At 34.1% G+C, this 10299-nt stretch overlaps 1 protein-coding gene across 1 annotated transcript; it reads right to left on the bottom strand.

Moving 5' to 3' along the window:
- Window positions 1-5353: 5353 nt before the first annotated feature.
- Window positions 5354-10002, bottom strand: LOC115227529. The gene is made up of 3 exons (XM_029798328.2): window positions 9950-10002; window positions 7808-7902; window positions 5354-6838 (listed from the first exon to the last, which is right to left on the bottom strand). Exon 3 carries the CDS (start codon window positions 6816-6818, stop codon window positions 6402-6404), a length of 417 nt encoding a protein of 138 aa, XP_029654188.2. The 5' UTR covers window positions 6819-6838; window positions 7808-7902; window positions 9950-10002; the 3' UTR covers window positions 5354-6401.
- Window positions 10003-10299: the final 297 nt, after the last annotated feature.

Below are 10299 nucleotides of genomic sequence, written 5' to 3'. Positions count from 1 at the left end.
TTTGTCTGTCATCTTTTAGGGACCGATGAAATAAGTACCAGTTACGCACTGGGGTCGATGTAATCGGCTAGCCCCCACCCCCCCAACCCTACCCCAAATTTCAGGCCTTGTACCTGTAAAAAAAATAAATGCGCCCGGTCCAGGAATCGATACCACAATCCTACGATCCTGAAGCTGACACTCTAAGTAGAAAGAATTATTCTTCGGCTCTTTAGACTGCAGCAACGTTTCATGAATAGCCATACTGAACGACATAACGTATAGAAATCGATGCCACGGTCATATGATCCACAACACAACACCACCAGGGGGCTTCTCAAATATCACCTTTTTTAATAAATCATAACAAACTTTTATTAACTCAAGTCGATAAATGGTAACATTTTTTTACTTTATTTAATGATCGAGATTGTGTTTAGATTATATATAAATATTTACTCTATTGTAAACCTGATATTCATAATTGTGGACAGGTAGAATATAACACCTTTCCTTCACGGCTGTATTTGTTGTGGAGACGTATTTGCAACTATTTATTTGTGTGAGTGTTTGATAGTGTGTGGATTTTCACACACACACCACACACACAATATGTATATGTACATACATAGATATATATATTATCTATATATATACATATGCATATATATATAATTTTGAAAAATAAAAGTATATAAATCCGCATTATTTATGGGATGACCCAATATATATCTATCTATTATATATATATATATATATATATATATATATATAGATATATGAGAACTTTCAATCCGAGCAGTTATTTTACAAGTGCTCCGATAGCATCCACGTTCTGGCAGACCACATCGAATGATATGGAAGACAGGAAATTGTTTAAGGTAAACGATATCACGCTATTTCACTCGAGATTTTGTATAATACTGTAATAAATAAGTTTCTGAGGATGTATAATTGTCAATTCTTCTTTATAAAGTCTCATACACACACACACACACACATACATATGCAAATACATGTGTGTGTGAGTGTGTGCGTGCATACATATGTATGTATGCATGGAACGTATATATATATATATATATATATATATATATATATATTAACATGTGACCGCGTGTGTACCGTTGGCGATTTTTTTTTCCTCCGTCTTCCCTTCTTTGGATCTTTCCTTTTCCTATGTTTCTGACGAAGCTACACTCGAAACGTTAAATCCTCCTTTCTTTCCTTCCTGAGCTTCCAATAAATACTATACTGTTTCCACATCCTCGCGTTGTTGTATTTTCTCTTGTGTTTTCATGTTTGGATTAACTATATATATATATATATATATATATATATATATATATATATATATGTGTGTGTGTGTGTGTGTGTGTGTGTGTGTTGTGTGTGTGTGTTGTGTGTGTATATGATGAGGATTTTTTTAATCCGAGCAGGTATCTTACATCTTACAGCATAGCCACAGTCAAATGACTGAAACAAAACAATATATCTACATACATATATACATGCTTGTACATATGTATGTCTCTACACACACATGTACTTTTATTCCATATCAAAGCATATATGTATATATATCTTTGTGTGTAGGCATTTATGTAGGTAAGTGAAGAATAGAATCGTTTAACCAGTTTCTCAAAAGTTCATAGCTAAAAGCGTTTGTAATTATCATCTACTTTGTTCCAGTCACGTGATCTGATGCTTAATTGCTTAATGTACTTCTGTGTCTTTATTGAACATTTTTTTTTAAAGCTGATGTCAGTATGTTGCCTTATACAATTTTCTAACAACTTTCTTCATCTCGTTTTATATGTCATAACAGATTTTTTCTTCATTCGATCAATCGTATTGTTTTTTTTTTTTTAGTTCTGTTTGTGTCTGTCTGTCCGTGTGTCTCTAAATGGCGTTCCAGTTTCATTTTAATTCTTTACTGATTCTGCCAAATCTGAAATATTTAACATTAATGTCGTTGGATATCGATTATTAAACTGAAAAGTTACAAGTGAAAAATGTCTGCAATTTAATTTTTATGAACAAACTGTCAAACAGCAAACCGAATCAGGGCAAAGATATGTTTATGCGAATTATGTATGTATGTATGTATGTATGTATGTATGTGTGTATGTATGTATCCATTTATCTATCAATCTATCTATCTATCTATTTATCTATCTATCTATCTATCTATCTATCTATCTATCTATCTATCTATCTATCTATTATCTATCTATCTATCTATTCCATCTATCTATCTATTCTATCTATCTATCTACTTATAATTCATAAACAATATACATATGATATGTATATATATATTATATATTATATATATTATATATATATATATCTATATAATATATATATATATATATATATGTATATCTATATATATATATATATATATATATATATATATATAATATATATATATATAGATTGATAGATAGATAGATAGATAGATAGATAGATAGATAGATAGATAGATAGATAGATAGATTGATAGATAAATGGATACATCCAACACACATACATACATACATACATACATACATACATACATACATACATACATACATACATACTATATTTCTTTTTTTTTTTCTAAAATTTTCGTTGCGTCTTGCAACCTTTTCACTATTGAAAAGGTTGCAAGACGCAACTAAAATTTTAGAAAAAAAAGAAGAAGTGGAAATTTTTCCGGTGAGTGTGTTAAATAATAAGGCCCTAAAAGAAATTGAATCTCCCCAGACACAACGAAGATTGCTTCAACACACGAACTCATATAAGAATCTTTGCAACCAATCCAAAACGATAAATATATATTATATATATATTATATATAGATTATATGCCAACAGAGTGTAGCATGGGGCACAGTTGTGTGGGACACCAACAAAACTCCTTGTAACACTGAAGGTAAACTGAAGACAAGGATTATGGCAGCATTCACCAACTTAAACAAGAAGACCATCCAGAAGAGTTGCAGAAGATTCCGAGAAAGGTCTGGAGCCCGTGGTTGAAGCCAATAGCGATTTTATTGAGTAGATATACGCTTTAGTATTTCAAAATGTTTTTATATAATTTCGATAAATATATCTGTTAAAATGAGATGTCAGTGTTATTTTCCTTTTTGCGTAATTTAGACGACAGTTTATTCACCGCATATATACATATATGCGTATTAATGTTAAATAGAATTAATTTTAATAGTATCGATTTTATAATTATCGATTTAAAGATATAGTCACGAAACGCGCGTAGTCAATTTAATGTTTAATTTAATGATTTTTTAAATAATATTTATAATAGTATATTTAATTTTTTTATATATAATATAGGTAATGTATTTCACTATTGAATTACTTATTAGAGGTTATTTCTCCTAATCATATATATATATATATATATGTGTGTGTGTGTGTGCGTGTGTGTGCGTGTGTGTGTGTGTGTATATGTATGTATATCTATATGAGTGTCTATGTGTCTGTTTGTCCCCACCGCTTGACAACCGGTGCTATGTTTACGTCCCGTTAACTTAGCAGTCTACAAAAGAAACCGATAGAATAAATACTAGTCTTGAAGTCGATTCTTCCCACTAAATTTCTTCAAGGTGGTGCCCCAGCATGGTCGCAATCTGATGAAAGGTAAAAGGTATGCAGAATTAGACATGGAAGGCAAAGCGAAAAGCGCTTTTGTGAAGTTATTATATGATCATGGAGACAGAGAAATGTTACTGAAGCATGATTTGTGTATAGTTGTTTGTGAAGACATTTGTTTAGCTTTGTCGCAGTTTCAGGATTGGAAGCTGAGTTTCATTAAAGACAAACGGTAAATGAATGGAAAGGAGAACTGTTCTTTGCAACTGTTGGAAATGATAGTGACGCGTATGGCATTCTTCCTTTCCAGCCGAGCTTTACACAAATGAAATAACTTCAACAAAGCAATTATGCATTGGAGAGAGAGACATGGCTAGAAGAAGTCGTGTCTGTTTGAAGTAGAATAATAACATTTTCGCCATTTTCTGAATACTGTTTCACCAAGTAAATGTAATTTCCTTGTAATCAGAAAGTTATTGTCTTAAACACAGTGGAAAAAGCTGGAATATTCCGCTGTCACATGAAGAGAAATTCTATGACTGGAATCTGCTGCCGAGTGTGTTTGTCTTGCAATATTTACAATGATATTCCAGGTGTCGGCGTCTCTTGGAAATACAGGAACGGGATAATTCGTTGGAAAATACAAGAAAGTTATTTCTGAGAAATTTAATGTAAAATATGGAGATTGTCTGTTCAAGTATGACATGTGTAAGTATTGTGACGATATAAATTTCATTTGCTGACTTGCTTGAAATATGTAATATAATTATAAAGGATTCCACGTACATACATATATATATATATATATTATATATATAATATATATATATTCACCGTGATCACCGTGATCGACCAGGCTATCAGATGTTGCTACACATAGCTGGTCACAATGCGCTTTGCATTGTTTTAGCCTTCAAGTAACGCCACCCCGCTGGCTAAGCGAGCAGGCCAACAGAAGAAAGAGTGAGAGAAAGTTGGGGCGAAAGAGTACAGCAGAGATCACCACCACCCCCTGCCGGAGCCTCGTGGAGCTTTAGGTGTTTTCACTCAATAAACACCTGTGGGAATCGAAACCGCGATCTTACAACCGCGAGTCCGCTGCCCTAACCACTGGGCCATTGCGCCTCCACACACATATATATATATACATATTAAAATATGAGGGAAAGAAAAGAAAATAAACGAGACTCTTTATTATTCACTATGATCGTTTCGACCGTTCGAGTTCTACATTGTAACACAATTTCTCTACCAAAATATATTCTGATGGAAATAAGCTGAACGGCAATGAAAAAATAAGGCACCTTTTGACATCTAACGAGTCATATCTGCAGCTATCATGCATCACAACTGCTTGCACAGTATCCTACCCTGGAGGTTCCGGTACACGATGGATCGAAAGAACCGTAGTGAATGATAAAAAGTCTCGTAAATTCCATTTTTCCTCATATTTTTATAAACTCTATAGACACGAAAGAATTCCCATAGTATATCCTGTGACATATACTTCTACACTGCTCTTAACATCAGGTAGCCGAATACTGCGAAAGGGCTTTAAACAGCGTACTACAAGGTGTATACTTGAATGTAAAAATTATTATATATACGTACATATAAACATATATACATATATGCATAAACATATACATAAAATCAACTCAACACCAGGAACGTAGATACCTCAGAAGGCATGGAAAATATTGTTATAAAGTGTAAATCAAATAATGGGTTCACAGCGCACCAACAGCACCACATGGGGAAATTAACAAAACAAAAGTGGAAAATGATTTTATTGTAAAGCTTGGAGAACAATTAAAATATATACATACATACTTATACGTGCACACACAAACATCCACACATATGCAGTCAACAGTGTTGCTAAAAACAACTTCCTCTATGCAGATTACCCCCATAATACGTGTAAATGAAAAACTGCAAGCAGTGAAAGCACTTACACAATAGTAAAAGTTCGTTCCAAAAGATTTGCGTCATTCAGTTTTTAAAATGTAAGTTTTTAAAATATAATAATTTTTAATTCAGTGAAAAATGGAAAGAAAAGGGGGAAAATAAAAATAAAAAAAGAAAAATTGCCAAAGCAGAGATGTATACTATCATTTTCTCATTTTTTTATTACAAAAAAAAAAAAAACGTTTTGGGGTAAGAAATAGGAAATCCCTTGAAGATAAAGTTGCTTCGAATATATAGATCAAAATGCTGCAGAGCAACAACCAATAGCTAACGCCGAACAGTCGAGCCGAAGCTCCGCAGATAACACGTGCATATATTCTTTACATATATATCGGAGGAGCATGTATATAATATAGTGTTTCCGATGTTGAATGGGGTAGCTAATAGCTTTCTTACCCGTAAGTCAGTCACTAATATTTCGAAAGGTAGACGTAGTTTCGTTACCCGTAGGTCAACCACTAGTGCATCGGAAGGCCTTCAGATGCAGTCGCACGAACTGCTCAGTAACCCACGCGTGTGGAGAGAAACAAGGAGTATCGTTTAGATGCAACTCGTGTGCCAGGGAGTTAGTAACTGGGGAGAAGAAAAATGAGAGAGACTCCTTTATCCAGCAATCTCTAATTTGATCAGGTTGATTGTATGTTTCGTGTGTTTGTGCGTAATTGCATGTCTCCGCTGCGCTTTTGGATTCATTTACAGAAGTTAGTCAATTAATTTATCACAATTTATCCTTCAGTATGAATACAGAAGAAAAATAGAAAAAAATAAACAACAGCAAATATTGAAACGTTTTGTTTGTTTCTGCTATTTTTCTTTTTTTTTTTTCATTTTCTTTTATGAAATAATTTCTTATACGACCACTTCTTCAAAATCCTGTTTCCTAAACAAGGAATTTCTACACAAAGAAATCTTTAGAGAAGAATTTCTTCTACTATTTTCAGTCTTTAAGTCCGTAGTAGTGATGGTGTTGGGTGTGACTGCAGTGACGTTGACGTTGGTGACGACCGTGTCTCTGGTAGGCACGGAGTCTCCTGTCCCGTAACCCGACCAGCGATCGGAGGATTGAGGTTGTAACAATGAAGACATAGTGTTCGCAGTGGCCGTACTACTGGTCGCATTTGGACCAGTGTCCGGCGGCGTGGTGGTTTCATTCCGGGTTTGCAGTTGCACAAGTGGCGTTGGTTGCATGCAGTGGTACTCTGCATGGTTTAGGGAATATAGAACCGTTCGGATTTCTGTTCTCTGTGTAAAAGTGTCGGATAACATTCCTCTGTCTTGATCAGCAACTGCAAATAAATAAATAAATAAATAAATAAGGGGCAGGTGTGTCTGTGTGGTAAGAGGCTCTGAACCACATGGTTCAGAGCAAGTGTCTTCTACTATAGTCCTGATATGATAGACGTATTTGTATTTGATAGACGGAAACCGAAAAAAAGCCCGTTGTAGCTGATGAGTTTTAAGTGTCTCTCCGCACAAAAAGCGAAATCATTTGATACTGAGATATCTACCCTCCTCTTTGTAGTTTTACAAATGGGGACGACTGTTTTTTTTTAAAAATATATTCGTTACTTTCACTGTGCATGTTTACAAATAGTGAGAGATGAGTGGCTCTGGGGAGTTTTAACTCTTCTTTCTAGCAAACAGGTACATATTGTACCCTGACTTTTAATATATAAATATATATGTATATATATATATATATATATGTGTGTGTGTGTGTGTGTGTGTGTGTGTGTGTGTCTTCGTGACTATGTTTGTGCTCAATCCACCACCACCATCACCGTTTGATAACCCAACCGGTGTTGGTGTGTTTACGTCCCCATAACTTATTGGTTCAGCAAAAAGTACGAGGCTTTAAAAAAGTCCCGACTAAAAAAAGTTCGACTAAAACAAAAAAAAAAAAGACATTCAAAGCAGTGCCCCAGCATGGCCACAGTCAAATGACTGAAACGAGATAAACGATAAAAGAAAAGATAGAAATCATTTACATGTGATAATACGATGCTATCATTTATGTTTTACTTGCTTAAGTCATTTGACTGCGGCCATACTGGGGCATCGCCTTGAAAGTCTTTTAGTCGAACAGATCGACTCTAGATTTAGTTTTTTTAAAGCCTTGTACTTATTCCCTCCATCTCATTCAGCACTTTGCCCGCCTCCCTCAACATTCTGCTAACTTGCCGCTATTCATAAATTTTCTAAGTTATAAATTCGTATAAAATTTATTGTGATATTTTTCAGTGATAATGACTCACCTTGATTTGTAGGTTTCTTAAATCTACAAAGCAGGTATGTAATCCCAATGATGAGGGCACCAATTCCAGAAAGAACTCCAAGAATACTCCAGAACCTATTAAAATGGAAAAAGTGAAACAAAAAAACATGTCAAAAGTACTTCATTTTGGAAATTTTCAAATTAAAGCATCGGAAAGTTTAAGAACGTACATAACCTCAAATGGTATTTTTAATGTAACAAGAAGAACGCGGTGCTTTTCTTTGTAATTTTGTAACCGTGTTTGAGAGACTACAAGGTGCATAAGCATATGAGCCTTACCCTTATTTGAGCGGTGCGTATTCCGTTAACAGTATATTATCGCTTTTAATGTAGGCCCAACTTTGCATTTAGGACCCGGAATAATTTTTGAGATATATTTGTATTCTTTAATTCACACATGCACCTTCAAAAATATTTCGTGTTAGAATCCCAAGTAAAGATTCAACTTCTATTCGTTCAATCCTAGCAACTCCAACCTCAAATTAACAATAAGTTATCACATATAAAACAATGTAACAGATATTAAGCAGTAAGAAATATGTTTTATTTTTATTATTATTGACGCATACATGCATACATTCATACACGCACACGCACACATACACACACAACACACAAACACACACGCATACACATTCACATGTATATATATATATATATATATATATATATATATATATATTATATGTTGGGTTTATAACAAACGGTAACTTGAGTGAAACACAATATTCCGAAAATTAACTGTATCAAGGTATATAAGTAGGGCGTTTTCGACATTAATAATAATAATAATAATAATAATAATAATAATAATAATAATAATAATAATAATCCTTTCCACTAAATAGGAACAAGGGCTGAAATCTGGGGGAAGGAGATAGTCGATTACATCGACCCCAGAGTTTCACTGGTACTTAATATGTCGACCCCGAAAGGATAAAAGGCAAAGTCGACCTCGGCGGAATTTGAACTCAGTATGTGAAGACAGACAAAATACTGCTAAACATTTCACCCGGCATGCTAACGATTCTGCCAGCTCGCCGCCTTATAATAATAATAATAATAATAATAATAATATAATAATAATAATAATAATAATAAAATAATAATAATAATAATAATAATATATTTTGTCTTGTAATCATGTACATTGTTTTGTCTTGTTATCATGTACGTTGTTTTGTCTTGGTATAAAAGATGGGCTACAGTAAATATTCTGCTCAATACCACAGATTTGCTTGTCAGTTGTTTGACTTTAACCAGTTGAGCATGTCCCTTAGTGGCTGACGATATGTGCATCTCTGATCACGAGCAGAAGTAGTTGGGGAGCATCATAGCCATGTGTTGAGAGGGATTCTTTGGGGTTTGAATAATTCACCTCTGGAAACAGGGGTGGTTCTTTCAACATCCTTAAACAACCCTTATTCAGGGACCTTTTGAGCGGGATGGGCTACTCAATCTGAAGAAAATTCTAACTGGGCCCCACCTGCAATGTCATGTGCTGTTTATCTTGATATGAGATCACCATGTCGCGCATATATGGTTGTGATGCATGTGCCTGGTGTACCCTTATCAGACGGGTAGTCATGATGGGTATATTGGGCTTCGTATATTTTACCCCAGTGTCACTTTGATGGCATGCACTGCTCTCTCACTCAATAATAATAATAATAATAATAATAATAATAATAATAATAATAATAATAATAATAATGATGATGATGATGATGATGATAATACGAAGAAGAAGAAGAAGAAGATGAAGAAGAAGATGAAGAAGAAGAAGAGGAAGAAGAAGATGTTTAAAGGGGGTTGTGTTATGCGATATGTAATTAATGTTGTGGATATTGTTGATTTTAACCCTAGGCCACCACCGACTAAGCAGGCCTATGAGAAGAGCGATTCAAGAACTATCGTCCTGGTGTCTTACAAGTATTTAGTGCTACTTAATTTAATATGACTTTTGTTACAAGATAGAGGTGTATGAATTAATGAATATTTGGCTGCTGCAACTAGCAGGTGAAGGGAACAGATTGAGGGCAAGTTGTTACCTCGTTTGTACGATTTTATGCGAAGTGATATGGGGGGGGGGGCTGGAAGATAATACAAGAAACTAACTCACCCAAAATGCCCGTTAACTTGGACCGGTGTTGCGAAAAACAACCATCTTGACACTACAAGAAACGAGTAAGATGGACATGTTTATCTATATATTCTGGTTTATACACGCACAACATACACGTCCACACGCACATACACACATTACACATTGTATGCATATACAGACAGGCACGCAAACTGATACACACACGTATATATATTTGTACACCATAGTCACATATCAATATTTGCGTACAAGCACTCATATACACAAATTATATGTATGTATATACATATATATATATATATATATCTATATATATATATATATCTATTAATATATATCTTATATATATATAACAAAAGCTGTTA

The sequence above is a fragment of the Octopus sinensis genome, unplaced genomic scaffold (genome assembly GCF_006345805.1).
Source record: "Octopus sinensis unplaced genomic scaffold, ASM634580v1 Contig04375, whole genome shotgun sequence".
NCBI classification, from domain to species: domain Eukaryota; kingdom Metazoa; phylum Mollusca; class Cephalopoda; order Octopoda; family Octopodidae; genus Octopus; species Octopus sinensis.
The sequence above is the reverse complement of the archived record's forward strand: the minus strand, read 5'-3'. Positions and strand labels throughout refer to the sequence as shown.